Raw genomic sequence first — 20,883 nt, 5'->3', positions numbered from 1 at the left:
GACCGCCAGACCCCCCAGATGACCTCTCCCCGAGTGATTCGGTGGTCAGTATTCCTGGCGGGCTACAATTACGCGCTCCTGCACCGGCCCGGGAAAGCGATGGGGCATGCTGACGCCCTGAGCCGCCTGCCCCTGCCGGGAACGGAGCCAGACCCGGCCCCAGCTCATCAGGTGGCTCTGCTGGAGACCCTGCCAGACCAGCCGGTCCACGTGAAGGAGGTGGCCCGTCGCACCGCCAAGGATCCAATCCTCTGCCGTGTCTTGGACTGGGTGAGAAGGGGGTGGCCGGTAGTCACGCCAGGCCCTGACTTCTCGGCTTATGCCTCCCGGAAGGATGAACTGTCGGCACACAAGGGCTGTGTGCTGTGGGGAGGCCGGGTGGTGGTCCCCTTTCCCCTCCGTGACCGGGTACTCACAGCGTTACACGAGGCCCATCCAGGCGTGGTGCGGATGAAGGCTTTGGCCCGGAGTTATGTGTGGTGGCCCGGCCTCGATCAGGACATTGAGAAACTGGTAAAACAGTGTCAACCCTGCCAGGCCTTCCGACCGGCACCGCCCCGGGCACCGGAACGAGCCTGGGAGTCTTCTCACAAGCCCTGGTCCCGGCTGCATTTGGATTTTGCGGGCCCGTTCCAGGGACAGATCTTCTTCATCCTGGTCGACGCGCACAGCAAGTGGCTCGAAGTGGTGCCAGTGCCATCAACATCCTCGAAGGCGGCCATCGTTGCAATGCGCCGTATCTTCAGCTCCCATGGCCTCCCGGACACCCTGGTGACGGACAACGGCACGGCATTCACCTCCAGCGAGTTCCAGGACTTTACAAGGTACTGCGGAATCCGCCACGTCCGGTCAGCACCCTTTCACCCGGCAACCAACGGTCAGGCGGAGCGCATGGTGCGCACGACCAAGGAAGCCCTGCGGAAGTTCGACAGCAAGGACTGGGACTACAAGCTGGCGGTGTTCCTGTTCGGCCAACGTACAACCCCGCACACGGAGACCGGCCTCAGCACGGCGGAACTCCTGATGGGTCGCCGCCTAACCTCCCGGCTGGATCGCCTGCACCCAGACAGGGCACCCGAGGTAGAGCCGACGACGGAATCACACGCTGCCGCCAGGGGGTTCTTCCCGGAAGACCCCGTCTACGCCAGGAACTACGCCCAGGGCCCACCCTGGATTCCAGCGCGAGTAGTACGGGTGCGAGGACCTCGATCATACGAGGTATCCTGCGAGGATGGCCAACTGCTCCATCGCCACATCGATCAGCTGCGGCGCCGGGGTTCCTTGTCTTGTTCTTCACTAATAAAGTACTCTTTGCTGAATCACTCCACGTTTCCGAGTACTTTCCAGAAGTGGAGGCTGGATGGCCATCTTTCGGGTATGTTGTAGGGCTATCTTTCGGCTATGCGCCCGCAGAGTGCAGGGGGGGTTGGACTAGATGACCTGCAAGGTCCCTTCCAACTCTAACCTTCTATGATTCTATGATTCTTCTGATACAGCTAGAATGGGAGTCTATCTGTCCTTATATCACAAGGTTGACCGATTTCCATTGTATATGGCTAAACATGAGTGCAAAACCCAGACTCTAACCTTCTATGATTCTATGATTCTTCTGATACAGCTAGAATGGGAGTCTATCTGTCCTTATATCACAAGGTTGACCGATTTCCATTGTATATGGCTAAACATGAGTGCAAAACCCAGATTTACAGGGTAAAACTAACAAGGAAAAGTCCATCTATATGAGGATGAAGAGATAACAGTATGATCCCAGAAAATATTTTTAAAATAATTTTATTATATATTTTTTTCAAACAACCCCCCCAAAAAAATTACAAAAGAAAAAAAACCCAAACCGTTACAAAACATAGGAATGAGCAGAGCTATTTTTGGGCAGGAACGCCCAGGAATGGAGTTCCGGCTGGCTCCCAAGTTGACCACGCCCAGCGGGAACTTATTAGCATAAAAGGCCACACCCAATAGCAGAAACTCATTAGGATTGGCTACATTAGGGGTGTGGCCTAACATGCAAAGGAGTTCCTGCTACAAAAAAAGGCCCAGGGTTTTGACAACAAACAAGGTAAACAGAATAAGAAGCAAAAGGTGGGTGTGGCTGGATGACTATACTTCTGGTAACATGGGTGTGTGGCCTAATATGCTAATGAACTATGCTCTCATGGATGTGGCTGGATATGCTAATGAGTTTCTGTTGTTGGGTGTGGCCTATTATGCTAATGAGTTCCTGCTGGGCTTTTTCTACAAAAAAAGCCCTGGGAACGAGATTACAAAAGGAGAAATACAAAAACACAAAGAGGGTAGTGTTGAATCAGATTATTGACAGAGGACTTGATATTTAGCATGACCCCTGTGCCAGGCTCATAGCAAATATGTTCTGTCAAAACGTGTTCGCTTTTTTCTTAGGTACAGAATGTACTCAGAATCGTTATATCATAGATTTTTTTTTTTAAAAAAAAATTGGTCTTTTTTCAAAAATAAATTGGTGTGCTGTGGCCCTATTACTATTTCTAGAGGCAAAGATGTTTGCTAGACTTCTCCGTGAAATGCATTCCTTTGTTGGAGGGCTTGGAGCTTGTGTTTCAAGGGTTTTACAGGAAGGTCTGTGCTACATGTGCCAAAGTGTCCAAATGTGGGGATGCCACGTATACTTTACACAGAGGGTGTGTTCAGACGGGCCATTTAGTCCGCTTACGGCCGGGTGTTTCAGTTGGATCGTCTAGGTGGGGTGAGGGGTGGGGGGCACGGGAGTCTTTGTCCGGGGACATGTGCTGGCTCTTCATTGCAGGGGGGCGGTTCCGCCCAAATCTCTCATAGAGTGCAATCCTGAAAAGCCCTTTCTTAGGCGTAAGCCCCGTGGAACGCCCCTGCACAGGACCCCCCTCTGAAGCTCATGCAATGTACAGACCTCAACACTTACCAAACATTCCTGACCGGCAGCGACTCTCCAGAGGTCCCGGCTGAGAAAGGTCCTCCTCCACACCTGAGGTCTCCCTCTTAGCATGGCCGGAAGCAGGGACCGTCTGCAGGCAGGATAGGCGCCGCTCTACAGTCAAGCTGCGGTGGCTTAAGTGGTTAAGACGCTGAACTGTAGGCTGTGGAAGGTCAGTAGTTCAGCAGTTCGAGACCTGGGTGCCGCATGATGGAGTGAGCTCCCATCTCTAGTTCCAGCTCCTGCCAACCTAGCAGTTTGAAAGCAAGAAATTGCAAGGAGATAAATAGGTACCACTTCAGTGGGAAGGTAACAGCGTTCCTGCGCCTTGGTGTTTAGTCACGCTGGCCACATGACCACAGAAACGTCTTCGGACAGTGCTGGCTCTTCAGCTTTGAAACGGAGATGAGCACCACAACCCTACAGTCGGATTCGACTGGCTTTCAAGCAAGGGAATTTTTACCTTTACAGTCAAGGGCAGCCCTGTCCCTCCCCCAAGCCTCTGAGCAGCTACCACACAAAAGGGTAACCCTGCAAATGCAGCCCGCCTTACCTCCGTTCCCCCCATCCCCTCTGCAGGAAGCATTGCCGGAGTGTCAAAGCGGGTGTCTTCCTTTCTCTTTCCGTGTGACTCCCCCGTATGGATGCACCGGAGCATTTATGCGTTCCTGTGAGTCCCATGGAAGGACGGACCCCTGGCGCACCGGGGAGCTCCCCCTGCAGGAATACCTCTGCAGTGCGGTTTGTGTTTGCCACAGCCGGTGCCCCGGGAACCTCCTGGCAGTCAAATGCATTTCAAAGATAACCAATTTGTAATTGTTTCCGCCAATGGCCAGGCAAACTCCGGGGGCTGCCGGCAGTCTTTGAGACCTGAGTGACCTGAGACCCAGGGAATGAATGTCCAAGCAAACCAGCAATACACATTCATGGGCATTTCAGACCCAAAAGCAGGTTTTTAGCTACTGCCTGTGACACAACCTATGTTCAATGTACAACCGAAGAAGAGCCCTGCTGGATCAGACCAGTGAGGGTCCCTCCAGCCTCCGGTCCCATACAGGGACCACCCAGTTCCTCTGGAGGGCTAACAAAAGGGCAGAGAGGCCAAGGCCTTCCCCTGATGAGAACTGAAGAAGAGCCCTGCTGGATTAGACCAGTGAGGGTCCCTCTAGTCCAGCCTCCGGTCCCATACAGGGACCAAACAGTTCCTCTGCAGGTCCAACAATGGGGCATAGAGACCAAGCCCTTCCCTTAATAAGAACATGAAAAGATCTCTGCTGGATCAGACCAGTGAGGGTCCCTCCAGCCTCCGGTCCCATACAGGGACCACCCAGTTCCTCTGGAGGGCTAACAAAAGGGCAGAGAGGCCAAGGCCTTCCCCTGATGAGAACCTCAGAAGAGCCCTGCTGGATCAGACTAGTGAGGGTCCATCTAGCCCAGCCTCTGGTCCCACACAGGGACCACCCAGTTCCTCTGCAGGTCCAACAATGGGGCATAGAGACCAAGCCCTTCCCTTAATAAGAACATGAAAAGATCTCTGCTGGATCAGACCAGTGAGGGTCCATCTAGTCCAGCCTCAGGTCCCATACAGGGGCCAGCCAGTTCCTCTGCAGGTCCAACAATGGGGCATAGGGGCCGAAGCCTTCCCCTCATAAGAGTATCAGAAGATCTCTGCTGGATCAGACCTGTGAGGGTCCATCCAGTCCAGCCTCCCATCTCACACAGTGGCCAACCAGTTCCTCTGGAGGGCCAACAACAGGGTATGGAGGCCGTGGCCTTCCCCTGTTAACAACCCCAGAAGAGGGCAGAGAGGCTGAGGCCTTTCCTGATAAGAACATAAGAAGAGCCCTTCTGGATCAGACCAGTGGTCCATCTAAACCAGCACCCTGTCTCAAACAGTGTCCAACCAGTTCCTCTGGACAGCCAACCACAGGGCATAGGTGCTGGGGCCTTCCCCTGAGAAGAACCTAAAAAGAGTCCTGCTATGTCAGACCAGTGAGAAGTCCATCTAGTCCAGCCTCCAGTCTCACATGGTGGCCAGCCAGTTCCTCTGGAGGGCCAACAACAGGGCAGGGAGGCCGAGGCCTTCCCCTGAGAAGAACACCAGAAGAGCCCTGCTGGGTCAGACCAGTGAGGGTCCATCTAGTCCAGCCTCCCGTCTCACACAGGGGCCAGCCAGTTCCTATGGAGGGCCAGCAACAGGGCAGAGAGGCCAAGGCCTTCCCCTCAGATGAACCTCATAAGAGCCCTGCTGGATCAGACCAGGGAGGGTCTCTCTAGTCCAGCCTCCCGTCTCACACAGGGCCAGCCAGTTCCCTTGGAGGGCCAGCAACAGGGCACAGAGGCCGAGGCCTTCCCCTGAGAAGAACCTCAGAAGAGCCCTGCTGGGTCAGACCAGGGAGGGTCCATCTGCCTCCTGTCTCCCAAAGTGGCCAGCCAATTCCTCTTATAGGGCCAACAACAGGGCGGAGAGGCCGATGCCTTCCCCTGAGAAGAACCTCAGAAGAGCCCTGCTGGGTCAGACCAGGGAGGATCCATCTAGTCCATCATCCCATCTCACGCCATGGCCAGCCAGTTCCTCTGGAGGGCCAGCAACAGGACAGAGAGGCCGAGGCCTTCCCCTGAGAAGAACCTCAGAAGAGCCCTGCTGGGTCAGACCAGTGAGGGTCCATCTAGTCCAGCCTCCTGTCTCCCACAGTGGCCAACCAGTTCCTCTGGAGGGGCAACAACAGGGCAGAGCGGCCGAGGCCTTCCCCTGATGTTGCCCCCTGGCTCTGGGATTCAGAGGCTGACTGCTTCTGAATGGGGAGGTTCTCTTCAGTCACCAAGGTTAGCAGCCACTGATAGACCTCCCCACCACGAATCAGCTGTTTTATTTTCAGTCTCTTTCCTGATAATCCTCAGTGCAGAATTTGCCCTTTTCGCCACTTCAGCCCTCAAGGTGGACACCTGTATTGAGTTATTCGCTATGACTGGCCTGGTCCAGCATGGCTTCTCTGATGCTCCTAAACAGCCAGATCAGATTATCTGATGCAGGAAGGAAGTGATCTTCCCCAGCTGGCCCTGGCTCCGCCCCCTTCCCCTCTGAGCAAACACTGGGCCAGGGGGTGAGATGCAGAGAGGGGCTGCCTGCCACCCCCCTCATGCCTCGGCAGCTGCTCAAAAGAGCAAGGTTTTGTCTGATGAATGCAAACGTCCATTCTTTGGCAGGGGCCTGTGGGCTGCCACGTTGCATACCTCTCTGTGCGGCACATGGATGGGTGGGCCTCATGCCTACTCTCCTTGGGGCATTGGCTTCCTGCCCGTGTCATGGACACAAGAGGCGGCATGGGAAGAAGAAGAAGAAGAAGAAGAAGAAGAAGAAGAAGAAGAAGAAGAAGAAGAGGAGGAGGAGGAGGAGGAGGAGGAGGAGGAGGAGGAGATTGGATTTATACCCCACCCTTCACTTGGAGTCTCAGAGCAGTTTACAATCCCTTTCCCTTCCCCTCCCCACAACAGACACCCTGCGGGGTAGGTGGGGCTGAGAGAGCTCTTTCAAGGACTGCTCATGAGAGAACTGCTCTGAAAGAACTTGTGGCTGACCCAAGGTCATCCAGCTGGCTGCATGTGAAAGAGTGGGGAATCAAACCTGGTCCTCCCAGATTAGAGTCCGCACTCCTAACCACTATACCACACTGGCTCTTGGGAGACACCATAGGGCCCTGGCCCTCAAGTTCCTAGCCCTCAGGGAATGCTTTGGTAAGAATATTAGAAATCTTAAACTATAACATTGAACACATGAAATGCCTTATACTGCATCTGAGCCTTGGTCCACCAAAGTCAGTATTGTCCACTCAGACTACCAATGGCTCTCTAGGGTTTCAGGATGAGGTCTTTCATATCGCCTTGTACCAGATCCTTTTAACTGGAGATGCCGGGGACTGAACCTGGGACCTTCTGCATGTCAAGCAGATACTCTGCCACTGAGTTTTTTTGAGCTTCTGCATGTCAAGCAGATACTCTGCCAGTGATTTTTTTTTTTTTTACTGAGACCCAAGATTTCACTGGATATCTGGACTAAATAAACTTCTTTTCAGTCAGAGGGCTCATTACCTGTCAGAGATAATTATTAGAGAGAAGGTAGAGGCACCAAATTTGTAGCATAGCTGCTGGTGCCTCGCCTCAAAAATCCCCCCAAGTTTCAAAAAGATTGAACCAGGGAGTCCAGTTCTATGGGTCCCAGGAGGAGGTGCCCCGTCCCCCATTGTTTCTAATGGAGAGAGGACTTTGTGTGCAGAAACAGAAACCTCTGAGCTGGCATCTAAAATTTTGTGCACCAGCGCCCCCTAGCACAGCTGAGAAGGAACGATGGGCCAAGCTGGAGATTTTTTCAGTCTTGGTTTGTAGCAAGGGGATATCTATCTATATCTATCTATCTATCTATCTATCTATCTATCTAGAAGGAATGCGCATGAAAAGGAAACATAAAAATACTTGGCAGCTTGCTGACGCCAGCATTGGAAACCAAAGCAGCAGGATGCGGCCTTCTGCCCCCCCTCCTCTTCCAATCACCATATGCCAGTGACAGAGAGACCCAGAATGCAAAGACATGCGTTCCTATGCGGTGCTCCCTGCATAGGATTCCCTTGCTCGAAAGCCAGTCGAATCCGACTCTAGGGTTGCGGTGCTCATCTCCGTTTCAAAGCCGAAGAGCCAGCGCTGTCCGAAGACGTTTCCGTGGTCATGTGGCCGGCAGGACTAAACACCAAGGTGCACGGAATGCTGTTACCTTCCCACTGAAGTGGTACCTATTTATCTACTTGCAATGTCTTGCTTTGGAACCGCTAGGTTGGCAGGAGCTGGAACTAGAGATGGGAGCTCACTCCATCATGCGGCACTCGGGTCTCGAACTGCTGAACTACAGGCCTTCCACAGCCTGCAGTTCAGCGTCTTAACCACTTGAGCCACCGCAGCTCCTCACACAAAAGTATATAAGGAACTGTTAAAAACAACAACCACGGTGTCAACCAACCACGTGTCCACTTTTGAAGGTTTTGCAACAGTGATCGGTCCTGCCTGGGCTTTGGGCATTGGGTAAAGTTTGCCACTTGGCAACTCCGGGGAGGGGGGGGAGCTCCCGGGGGGGGGGCAGCTCCCAGAGGAGGTAAGCCTTGAAGTCCCGTGGAGGGTTCCCGGGAACACATAAAGGCTCTTGCACTCGTAGAATCACAGCCATATGTCCGTGCGCAGAGATCGGCAGGTGGAGGCCTCCTCCTTTTAGAACCGGAGGCTGACTCACAAGGCACTCAAGAAAGACCTCCTGAACGGATTTGATCCGGGTCCTCCTCCTCCCACTGGAGGGGAAGTCAGTGAGTTCCGTTGGCTTCGTATCCCATGCCTTAAAGTGTCCAGATTCACAGGTACGGATGTGCGCGTCTAGGCTGCAGATTTAGCACAGATGATGTAACTCTGGGATGCACCGGGTGTTGGCAGAGTGCCTCTAAGGGACACTGGGCTGACTAAGAGGAAGGAAAGCTTTATTTGTGAACTAACAGGAGAGAGAAGCCAGGCTGCTTTATTTGCAGGGAGAGAGTTCTGGACTGTTGTGGAAGAAAAGCCTAAGAGGAGCATTCTGCGGACAGACAAGGAAAAGCCCCTTCAGAAGGCAGGTCCTCCTCCCACCATCCTGCCTAGCTAGATTTTGCTGCCAGCTTGAGGATCTTCTTCGTATGGGAGGAGACATTGCTCTCTATCCCAACACCCAGGACTGTTTTGCAATTGATGACAAGGTATGTTCAGCCTGGGAAAGAGAAGGCTTAGAGGGGACACGATTGCAGTCTTCAAGTATCTGAAGGGCTGTCGTGTAGAAGATGGAGCAGATCTATTCTCTCTGGCTCTGGATTGCAAGACGAGATCCGATGGGCGGAAATTACAAGGGAGTCGATACCGGCTCAATATCAGGAGAAACTTCCTAACGGTAAGAGAGTTGAGCAGTGGAACAGTCTGCCTCAGGAGGTGGTGGAGGCTCCTTCGCTGGGTGTTTTCAAGTGAAGGAGGCTGGACGACCCTCTTTCGGGTCTGTTGTAGGGCTCTCTTTCGGCTCTGCTCCTGCAGAGTGCAGGGGGTTGAACTAGATGACCTGCAAGGCCTCTTGCCTTCTGCAGGGGGTTGGACTAGATGACCCTGGAGGTTCCTTCCCACTCTAGGATTCTATGAGTCTAGCAAATTCTTCAGTCTAAATTCAGACCCCAAGTAAGCTGTTTCCATCTCTGCTACCATCCTGCAGAGCAAAGTCCTGTCCTCATCTCTGCAGGGGAATTGCCATCCTGGGAAAGGACGCAGAGGCGTTAAGAAACATGTCCTTTTGCGAGGTCCTCCTGTCCTGAGCGCTCCTTCCCAGGCTCAAGGGGGTCAGGCGCACAGGAACCCATTTCCTTTTGACCGTCTTCTGCTAAGTCCACCGAAGAGGAGAGTTACAGGAGGGAGGCCAGTCAGGTTCTCAGTCAAAGGCCTCTTGCCCTCGGAAATGACCCTTCAAGAGGGCTTCTTGCCTGGTCCGCAGTTTCTCCTGTGACAGGCAAACATCACAACCCAAATGGCAAAGGTGTTCTGGCTGAACATTTTCTGACAGGTAGTAGGCACCAGAACACATGAAGCTGCCTTTCTCTGAAATAGAGTTCTTCAGGGTAAGTATTCTCTACTCAGACTGGGAGCCGCTCTCCAGGGTCTCAGGCGGAGGCCTTTCCCATCACCTCCTGCCTGGTCCTTTTTAACTGGAGATGCTGCCGGGGACTGAACCCGGGACTTTCTGCATGCCAAGCAGAGGCTCTGCCACTGAGCCATGGCCCCTCTTTACAGCTCTCCAGGGTCTCAGGCGGAGGTCTTTCACATCACCTCCTGCCTGGTCCTGGAGATGCCGGGGATTGAACCTGGGACCTTCTGCACGCCAAGCAGAGGCTCTGGCGCTGAGCCATGGCCCCTCTTTACAGCTCTCCAGGGTCTCAGGCGGAGGTCTTTCCCATCACCTCCTGCCTGGTCCTTTTCAACTGGAGATGCAGGGGATTGAACCTGGGACCTTCTGCATGCCAAGCAGAGGCTCTTCCACTGAGCCATGGCCCCTCTTTACAGCTCTCCGGGGTCTCAGGCAGAGGTCTTTCCCATCACCTCCTGCCTGGTCCTTTTTAACTGGAGATGCTGCCAGGGATTGAACCTGGGACCTCCTGCATGCCAAGCAGAGGCTCTGCCACTGAGCCACGGCCCCTCTTTCAGCTCTCCGGGGTCTCAGGCAGAGGTCTTTCCCATCACCTCCTGCCTGGTCCCTTTTAAACTGGAGATGCTGCCAGGGATTGAACCTTGGAACCTCCTACATGCCAAGCAGAGGCTCTGCCACTGAGCCACGGCCCCTCTTTCAGCTCTCCGGGGATTCAGGCGGAGGTCTTTCCCATCACCTCCTGCCTGGTCCCTTTTAAACTGGAGATGCCTCTGGGTACTGAACCTGGGACCATGGGCATCCCAAGCGGATGTTCTCCCACTGACCCATGGTCCCCCTCCCCAAAAGACAAGAGCAGGAGATATTTGTGGTCAGGGAACAGACTTTTGGATGCTTTGGGGGTGGGGAGGAAGATGCCTATGCCTTTATTTTTTATTCGGGCTCTGATGCTCACACGTTTGTTTGGCTGGAGTATCAAATCCAGAAGGTAGGACCGGGCTGCCAAAATAACCACAACATTTTGTTTTCTTTCCAGAGGGAGCTCCACGGAAGACTACCATGTTGTCCTCCAATGCATCTCTTGGTCCCCCAGCTTTCTTCCTGACGGGCTTCCCTGGGCTGGAAAAATTCCACGTCTGGATTTCCATCCCCGTCTGCTCCATGTACCTGGTGTCCATCGCTGGGAACTGCACCATCCTCTTCATGATCTGGACAGACCCGACCCTCCATGAGCCCATGTACTATTTCCTCTCCATGCTGGCCCTCTCAGACCTGGGCTTGTCTTCTGCCACGTTGCCCACTGTGCTGAGTGTCCTCTGGTTCAACCGCCGCCCGATCCCCTTTGACGCCTGCCTGGTCCAGATGTACTTCATCCACACCTTCTCCATCGTTGAGTCAGGCATTCTGCTCTCCATGGCCTTTGATCGCCTGGTGGCCATCCGGAACCCACTGAGATATACCATGATCCTGACCAACGACGCCATCATCAAGATTGGGGTGGGGGTTCTCCTCCGGGCTGCCTTCCTTGTCTTCCCCACTTCCTTCCTCCTGAAGAGGATGCAGTACGGAAGAACAAACGTGCTCTCCAATCCATTCTGTTTGCACCAGGATATTCTGAAGGTGGTGCGCTCTGACAGGAGATTGAGTAGCATCTATGGCTTGATGGTGGTGCTCTCCTCCATGGCTGTCGACTCTGTGTTGCTCATGGCGTCATACATCATGATCCTCAAAATGGTGCTGAGCATTGCCTCCAAGGTGGAGCGACTGCGGACCCTGAACACTTGCGTCTCCCACATCTGTGCCGTGGTCACCTTTTACACACCCATGATTGGCCTCTCTATGATCCGCCGGTATGGGGAAAGTGCGCCACCAGTGGTCCACATCCTCATGGCCAACGTCTACCTTTTGGTGCCACCCCTGATGAACCCTATTGTGTACAGCGTGAAGACTAAACAAATTAGAACACGGATCGTTAAAACGTTCTGGAAGGACAAAGGGTCAAGGGAAGCCTCTTAGAACCAACATCTTGACCATGTCTGTGTTCTTCTCAAGTCAGGATTCTGCAGCCTAATTCTGTATTGGGGCTAAGCCAGTGAACAACCAGCCCTGGCAATGAATCTCTCGAAGGAGCGGGCATCGGCCGACTTCCATCCTTCAAGATTGCCCCCCATGATCTGTGTTAGCACTGTAGTCAGAGCAGCGTTTGGTGTACTTTGGGGGGGAATTTCCAACTTTCCCCCTTTTTGTTTTTTTGTTGTTGATCTTGTCTTGTCTTCTGTTGTTGATCTTGTCTAATTAGAACAGCCAGCTTGAGTGGTCTATCCCAACTTGTCATTCCGTGAAAGATTTCTATTTTGTTGTCAGTGTGTTCGGGTTTAGCCCAGTTTGCTGAAGAAGATGTTCCATATTCTGATCTTACTCTTTGGAGACTGAAACGTGGTTCTGAATTGAGCTTCACTATCTTAGTGTGCCTGTTTTCACTTGAGTTTAACTCCTGAGATTGCTGATTTCCTTGCGATGTATCTCAAGTGGTGGGGATGAGCACAGGAAGCTGCCTTATCAGACCATCAGCCTATCAAGACTGGAGAGCGAGTTTGGTGTAGTGGTTAAGTGCGCGGACTGTAATCTAGGAGAAACAGGTTTGAGTCCCCACTCCTCCACTTGCAGCTGCTGGATGACCTTGGGCAACCCATTGTTCTCTCAGAGCTGTTCTCTCAGGGACAGTTCTGGAAAGAGCTCTCTCAGCCCCACTGACCTCACACGGTGTCTGTTGTGGGGAGGGGAAGGGAAAGGAGTTTGTCAGCTGCTCTGAGACTCAAGTATTCAATAACCTGTTCTTTCTGTAGGTGCAGCAGTTTCTGCTAGCAGATGGTTAGACGGTGTGTTATCAATGCAATGAACATTACATTGAGCAAATTCTGGAGCACGACGGAAGACAGGAGGGCCTGGCGTGATGGGGTCACGAAGAGTCGGACTCGACTGTGGGACTGAATAACAACAACAACAAGTGTTGTGTCCACTGACCGCCACCTGAGGTCAGCACACACACCTGAGCTTCAGTCCTGGACAACAATGGGGACTAGGATCCTAGCCCTACACTGAGGAACCAATGGGAACCATTGGTGGGTTTGAATCTCCCGCCATGGTTCCCATTGGTTCCTCAGTGTAGGGCTAGGATCCTAGTCCCCATTGTTGTCCAGGACTGAAGCTCAGGTGTGTGTGCTGACCTCAGGTGGCGGTCAGTGGACACAACACTTGTTGTTGTTGTTATTCAGTCCCACAGTCGAGTCCGACTCTTCGTGACCCCATCACGCCAGGCCCTCCTGTCTTCCGTCGTGCTCCAGAATTTGCTCAATGTAATGTTCATTGCATTGATAACACACCGTCTAACCATCTCATCCTTTGCCGTCCACTTCTTCTTTGACCTTCAGTCTTTCCCAGCATCAGGATCTTCTCCAGTGAACGCTCCCTTCTCATTGGGTGGCCAAAGTATTTGAGCTTCAGCTTCAGTCTCTGGCCTTCCAGGGAACAGTCAGGGTCAATTTCTTTGAAGATTGACCAATTTGATCTTCTTGCAGTCCAAGGAGGGACTCTCAAGAGTCTTCTCCAGCACCATAATACGAAAGCATCTATTATTTGGCGCTCAGCCTTCCTTCTAATCCAGCTTTCTAGAGTTGGACTAGATGGGCCATTGGCCTGATCCGACATTGATTTCTCTTATGTTCTTATGTTCTAACTCTCACAGAAAGTAAACATTATTTTCTTATCAGAGCTCTTGGCTGGAAGAGTGGTTTAGAAGTCTGGCTACCTTAATGAACTTTGACTATGGTACTACTGGGACAAGGGAAAGATGAGTTAGACAATGAATGTATTTACCCAAGTCTTGCTTGTAGTGTAAGGTTCACGTGCCTCTACTTTTCATACAAGGTCTTGGAGAGTCTGTGTCAAGAGGGTCCTATGCTCCTTATCTGAAAACAACCCTTTTCGCTTGGGTATGAAGGATCCTTCGTCAAAGTTGAAGACCTCTTTGTCTTAAGTAGAACAAACAATAGAATATTGGCTAAGACATTTTATATTTATATTAGGGTATAATATAGCAACACCCAGGGGTCGTTTCATAGAAAAAGAGCTAGGGGAACTCATTAGCATAACTCATTAGCATATGCCACACCCACTGACATCACTGGAAGTGTGTCATGAGGCCACACCCCCTGACATCACCGGAAGTGTGCCATAAGGCCACACACCCCGCCCCCAACGGTCCCGGCCGCCGGCGGCGGCCTTGCAGCTCCACTGCCGAGCCCCATGAGGGGCCCGGCGGCGGACCTGCAAGGCCGGCAGGAGTGCAAGGAAGCCCTGCGAAGGCCCCCTCTGGCCCCAGGCAGGCAGGGGTGGGGAGAGGCAGGGAGGAAGCAACTTACCCTCCCTCTTCTCCTGCCTCCACCTGGCTGAATGAGGGCCGGAAGCGGGGTGGCCGGAAGCAGGGGGCGGGGCTTCGTCATGTGCCCCGCCCCCCGTACCTCACCCGGGGGAACTGCGATCCCCCACGACCCCCCCGAAATGACCTCTGGCGACACCTTTTATTGGAACCGACCAACGAATGTATGCTGACTAAAATGGTGCCTTATTGTTTGTGCCGATGAAGATCCCTGTATGTTATCTTTTTGCATAAGTCATTTGGGTATAAAACCTTATGTTCTTCCTTGTATTATTCAGAAAGCAGTTGTTTTTGGCAGCCCCCTGTTGCCCAGCTCTGTTTTCCGTATTCCGTGCAATAAATACAAAGAATTTTTCCTCCTCACTGGTACTTTACTCGTGTTGTTCTTTTTTGGGCTTGGGAGCACACGAGCTACGTTTGCGGTACAGAGGGGGGCCCAGCAGGCTGTGAAGCTCCCCCCTGGCTGGGCCAGCTGCCACCCACCCATCCACCATCGGGTCTGGGTTGGGTTTGGCTCCGCCTTTTCCCCAGCCTCCCCCAGTCTCCTGCCCTCCCCGTGAGCTGGTCTCTTGGAGAAGGGCTGAATGAGTTCCTTCCTCCTGTCTTTCCCCCTGGTTGGTCCTCCTTGGATATCCTGCCGGGCTCCAGTTGTCTAGCCCAGGAGGCCAGCTGCGTTGGAATCCCCCCCCCACATCTAGCCTGCAGGTGCCTCCCCTGGGCCCACCCTTTCCCCACAGGCACCGATGCCACCAGCTCTTTGTTTGGTGTTTGGTGTTTGGCTCTTTGTTTGGAGACAGTTTGGTGTAGTGGTTAAATGCGCAGACTCTAATCTGGGAGAACCGGGTTTGATTCCCCACTCCTCCACTTGCACCTGGCTGGATGGCCTTGGGCAAGCCGTAGTCCTGACAAGAGCTGTCCTTGAAAAAGGGCCATTTCTGTCAAGAGCTCTCTCAGCCCCCACCTACCTCACAGGGTGTCTGTCTGTTGTGGGGAGGAGAAGGGAAAGGAGTTTGTAAGGCGCTCTGAGACCCCTTCGGGTAGTGAAGGGCCATGGGGTATGAATCCAATCTCTTCTTCTTCTAGTCTACGTTGGGGTCATTTGCCGTAGAGTGGAGGACGTTGTCATTTTCTTTTTAGAAGCCCCCATGTCGGCTTTTTAGCCTTGTAGCTGCTATTCTAGATCCTAGTGAATGGGCTATATCAAGAAACAGTCTTGTATAAGCCATGTTCATGTTGATCTGGAAGTTCAGAAGAGTCCCGCTACCATCTCCAGTTTGGTGCAGTACTTAAGTGCGCAGACTCTAACCTGGGAGAGCCGGGTTCGATTCCCCGCTCCTCCTCCGCTTGCACCTGGCTGGATGACCTTGGGCCAGTCACAAGTTCTCTCAGAGCTGTCCTTGAAAAAGAGCTGTTTCTGTCAAGAGCTCTCTCAGCCCCACCCGCCTCACAGGAGGGTGTCTGTTGTGGGGAGGGGGAGGGGAAGGAGTTTGTAAGCCGCTCTGAGACTCCTTTGGGTAGTGAAGGGCGGGGTATAAATCCAATCTCCTCCTCCTCCTCCTCCTCTTCTTCTTCTTCCCTCCTGCTGGTTGCCTAACCCTTCCGGGGCTGTGGTGCTACCGCAGCCTTGGCCATTGCCTTCCTCCCTGCTAGGCGGGACTTCTGGGACTATTGCCATACCTTGGCTTGCCATGGTAAGTATCGCCCAGGAACTCTACCGCCTCGTAGGGCAATGGAGACTGGAGGTGGGGACAAATCAAGTCCAGGATTGGGACCATCCCCAGATGCTGAGTCTCACTGACTGAATTAAGAGACAAGGGGTATCCTTGGCCCGGCATTACTGCTGCAGAAAAAACACACACAAGGGATCACAGTTACCCCTACAGGAAATACAACTCCATCAGCAATGTGAAATCACTCCATTTTCCTTCAAGAGTTGCCATTGCTGGAATGTTTTGACTGTTGTTCGAGCTGACATTTTATTTGTGAATGGTCAAAAAACAAAATAGAGAGGAAGGAAGGAAGGAAGGAAGGAAGGAAGGAAGGAAGGAAGGAAGATAAGAACACAAGAGAAGCCAGTGTTGAATCAGGCCAATGACCCATCTAGTCCAACACTCTGTCGCACAGTGGCCAAAAACACCAGGTGCCATCAGGAGGTCCACCAGTGGGGCCAGGACACTACAAGCCCTCCCACTGTTGACCCCCCCCCAAGTACCAAGAAGACAGAGCATCACCTGCTCCAGAGTCCCTATCTATAACTTGTGGCTAATAGCCATTGATGGACCTCTGCTCCATATGCTTATCTAATTCCCTCTTGAAGCCGTCCGTGCTTGTAGCCGCCACCACCACCTGTGGCAGTGAATTCCACGTGTTCATCACTCTTTGGGTGAAGAAGGACTTCCTTTTATCAGTTCTAACCTGACTGCTCAACAATTTCATTGATTGCCCACAAGTTTTTGTGGGTAGGTAGAGACCCGAGTTGCCGCATGACGAAGTGAGCTCCCATCTCTAGTTCCAGCTCCTGCCAACCGAGCAGTTCGAAAGCAAGACATTGCAAGTAGATAAATAGGTACCACTTCGGTGGGAAGGTAACAGCGTTCCGTGCACCTTAGTGTTTAGTCATGCCGGCCACATGACCACGGAAACGTCTTCGGACAGCGCTGGCTCTTCGGCTTTGAAACGGAGATGAGCACCGCAACCCTAGAGTCGGACTCGACTGGCTTTCGAGCAAGGGATTCATTGGAGCCTGGCCTGAGATTTGCCCATGGAAACCAAGAGGGTCAAACTCACCGGAAATGGGTGTTCCTTCTCCTGCCAAATACCCACAGGACCCCCTTGCGGATGGGCTGGGTCTTTATGCTATACACAATGGGGTTGAGGACAGGAGGAATAAGGAGATACACGTCAGCCATGAGGATATGGACAATGGGGGAGCTGTGCCTTGCAAAACGGTGCACCATGGACACCCCAATCACAGGAATAAAGAAGATCAAGACAACGCAGATATGGGAGACACACGTGTTGAACGCCTTGGACCGTTCTTCCCTGGAGGCGATGGCCGTGACGGTCCTGATGATCTTCACATAGGACAGCAGGATGAGCAAAGAGTCGATCACCAACGTGGAGAGGACGACGCACAAGCCGTAGATGCTGTTGACCCTGGAGTCGGAGCACGAGAGCTTCAGGACATCTTGGTGCAGGCAAAACGAATGGGAAAGCAAGTTCCTCTTGCAGTACCTGTATCTCCTGAGCAGCCAGGGTGTGGGGAGCACAATGGCTGAACTCCTTACAGCAATGGCCAGGCCAATCTTGACCAACACCGGATTTGTCAGGATGCTGGTATACCGCAGCGGGCTGCAGATGGCGACGTAGCGGTCAAAGGCCATGGCCAAGAGCACTGAGGATTCCATGAACGAGAAGGTGTGAATGAAGAAGAGCTGGGCAGCACAGGCGGTGAAGTCGATCTCCCGGATGTTGAACCAGAAGAGGCCCAACACTGTGGGCAACGTGGAGAGAGACAAGCCCAGGTCGGTCAGGGCCAGCATGGAAAGGAAGACATACATGGGCTCGTGAAGGCTTCGGTTGGTCCTGATGACCACGAGGATGGCGCTGTTCCCCAGCAGTGCCATGAGGTAGATGGAACAGAAGGGGATGGAGATCCAGGGGTGGTACATCTCCAGCCCTGGAAATCCCATCAACAGGAAGACCGGGCCACTGCTGTTGCTAAGTGGCGACATGATCCAGATGGGATCTCGTTGTAGGCTGGAGACACAAGCTTCTGGACAGGAAAAACAATGGCGCTTTCAGTGCAATGCAGGGACCCAACAGCAAATCATGTATCAGTCAACACCATGTAGACTTCAGCCCTAATCAATAAGCTCTGTACACAGAGCACAGAATCATAGAATGTTAGAGTTGGAAGGGACCTTGCAGGTCATCTAGTCCAACCCCCCCTGCACTCTGCAGGAGCAGAGCCGGAAGAGAGTCCTACAACATACCCGAAAGATGGTCGTCCAGCCTCCACTTGAAAACGTCCAGCAAAGGAGCCTCCACCACCTCCCGAGGCAGTCTGTTCCACTGCTCGACCACTCTTACAGTTAGGAAGTTTCTCCTGATATTTAGCTGGTAATGACTCCCTTGTAATTTCCACCCACTAGATCTAGTCTTGCAATCTGGAGCAAGAGAGAATAGATCCGCTCCATCTTCTACAAGACAGCCCTTTGAATATTTGAAGACTGCAGTCATGTCCCCTCTAAGCCTTCTCTTTCCCAGGCTAAACAGACCCAACTCTTTCAGCCTTTCCTCGTAAGACTTGGACTCCAACCCATCAAACCATCAGAAGATACCTGTTCTGCCCCACAAAGCCAGCCCTGGAAATTGAGGGGAAATTATACCCACTTTCCTCCCATTCAGCATTATAGTCTCAAAACAGCCCTGAGAGGTAGGTCAGGCTGAGAGTCTGTGACTGGCCCAAGGTCACCAGATGGCTTCCGTGGCAGAAGGGGAGACTTGAACCTGGGTCTCCCAGAGCCTAACCTGTCTCGCTGGCCCCTGCATCACACAGGCTTTCAGAGGCTGCCTCCCAGGTGGTGGTGGTCAGTCGTTCTGGAGGATGAAAATAGTGAAATCCCAGCATGCACTCATGGTCAGAAGTCTTTGCCCATGGTCAGAAGCCTATAGATAACCCCTGGGGCAATTTTTGGAAGATAATGGCTGTGATAACTTTATCACAGCCGTTGCCTTCCAAAAAGTTGAAGACACAGCTGTTGTCTTCCTATATGATTTGATTTTGATTTAATTTATTAGATTTCCAAACCCCCCTCCCGGCCAAAGCTGGCTCAGGGCGGTTTACATAAAACACCTAGAAGTGTTTACAGTACACCTAAAATAGATTAGGAACAACATATAACAATTAAACAGTGCCAAAACCATAAATAGAATAAAGTGCTAGTATCAATAATTTCATAGATTCACAGTGGTTAAGAACATAAAAGAAGCCAATATTCGATCAGGCCAAATGGCCCATCCAGTCCAACACTCTGTGTCACACAGTGGCCAAAAATACCAGGTGCCATCAGGAGGGCCAGCAGTGGGGCCAGGACAGTAGGATCCCTCCCACTGTTGCCCCCCCCCCCCAAGCACGACAAGTACAGAGCATCCTTTGCCCCAGACCGAGAGTCCCTATCAATACCTTGCGGCTAATAGCCTCTGATGGACCTTTGCGGGGGTTTACCTGCCCCCCGGGGGGACTTGGTAAGCCTACCTTTGAGAGGTTTTGGAGCAAAATTGACCAATACGAAAAGAGGAGGGCTTGGAATAAAAGATCTGGTGCAGCAGGAAAAGCTGTTCTTTCTTCCAGACGGCAGAGCCAGAAGAAAGGCTGCTGCAGGGGAGAGACCCTCATCCTGAGGGAAGGGTGAGTAGTCTAGTGTCACTTGGAATAGTGAGCTGGGGACAGTATATATTTAGACGCGTTGGGGAATTTGATTTATTTTATTTTCACCCACTTACTGTTATATTTCTGCATCTTGTTTGTTCGACCTCTTATACAATAAACTATTTTCACTGTTCACTCTGCCTGGTCCTCATGCCTATTATTTGGCCAAAAGGGAGATCAGAAGGTCTTGGGAGGTTGCTCTGGAACCAGAGTGGTGGCAGCATCAGGTGACACCCCACCTGAGCCATGACAGATGCATCTAGAGGAAAAATTCAGAGGAACTTAATGTGTAATAATCTTACTGGAGATGGATCCCTGCAAGCAACCGTGACAGAAATATTTCAGTTTGTAGCTAAAAATGGGAGAATGGAATCTAGCTTTTAAAACTCTAGGTCTATTTGGTTTTTTTTTAAATGTCTACAACCTAAAAGAGGCACTTCAGACCTGGACGGCCAGGGCTAGCCTGATTCAGATCTCCGAAGCTAAGCAGGGCTGCTCCTAATTAGTACTTGGGTGGGCGGCCACCAAGGAAGTCTGGGGTTGCAAGGCAGAGGCAGGCCATGGCTGGACACCTCTGAACGTCTCTTGCCTTCAAAACCCTCCGGGTTGCCAGACGTCGGCTGTGACTTGATGGCGATTTCCACCGTAAAAGAGGCACAGATGAAAATTATTCAGAAGTGAAATCTTATCTCTCAGAATTTGAACAGAATTATAAATCTAACGTGAAGTATATTGGAAATATGCAAGAATGGGTGCTGATTTCAAACATATATGGACATTATTTTCCAGAGGATGGATGGATTGATAGACAGACAGACAGACAGATGATAGATAGATAGATGATAGATAGATAGATAGATGATAGATAGATAGATATAGAGATAGATAGAGATAGATGATAGATAGATAGATAGATAGATAGATAGATAGATAGATAGATAGATAGAGATAGATAGATAGATAGATAGATAGATAGATAGATAGATAGATAGATAGATAGATGATAGATAGATAGATGATAGATGGATGATTGATGGATGATAGATGGATGATAGAAAGATAGAAGATAGATGGATGGATAGATAGGTAGATAGATGGATGGATGGATGGATGGATGGATGGATGGATGGATGGATGGATATTTGTTGAGCACTTTAAAGATGACATCTGCAGATGCCGGGGGCGAACAGCCAGTGGAAAGAGGATAGGGGGGGAAAGGACATTTATGCGGCCCAAGCATAAATATTAGCACACATTACATATATTAGTAAATACTAACACAGGTTAGAAATGCTTATCAAATTTGCAGATGACACGGAGCTAGGTGGGATTGGTAATTCTGAAGAAGACAGGGTCAGGATTCAAGATGATCTAGATAGGCT

General features: G+C 51.8%; 2 protein-coding genes across 2 annotated transcripts; one reads left to right on the top strand and one right to left on the bottom strand.

Moving 5' to 3' along the window:
- Nucleotides 1-10,688: 10,688 nt before the first annotated feature.
- LOC107111410 (olfactory receptor 51G2-like) lies at nt 10,689-11,645 on the top strand. Its single transcript, XM_015412378.1, has one exon. The coding sequence runs from the start codon at nt 10,689-10,691 to the stop codon at nt 11,643-11,645; it is 957 nt and encodes a 318-aa protein (XP_015267864.1).
- Nucleotides 11,646-16,850: 5,205 nt separating this feature from the next.
- Nucleotides 16,851-19,591, bottom strand: LOC107111409 (olfactory receptor 51L1-like). The gene is made up of 2 exons (XM_015412377.1): nt 19,572-19,591; nt 16,851-17,787 (listed from the first exon to the last, which is right to left on the bottom strand). Exons 1-2 carry the CDS (start codon nt 19,589-19,591, stop codon nt 16,851-16,853), a joined length of 957 nt encoding a protein of 318 aa, XP_015267863.1.
- Between the last annotated feature and the right edge of the window lie 1,292 nt (nt 19,592-20,883).

This window comes from Gekko japonicus, unplaced genomic scaffold (assembly GCF_001447785.1).
Source record: "Gekko japonicus isolate JY-2015 unplaced genomic scaffold, Gekko_japonicus_V1.1 scaffold5027, whole genome shotgun sequence".
NCBI lineage: Eukaryota > Metazoa > Chordata > Lepidosauria > Squamata > Gekkonidae > Gekko > Gekko japonicus.
The sequence above is the reverse complement of the archived record's forward strand: the minus strand, read 5'-3'. Positions and strand labels throughout refer to the sequence as shown.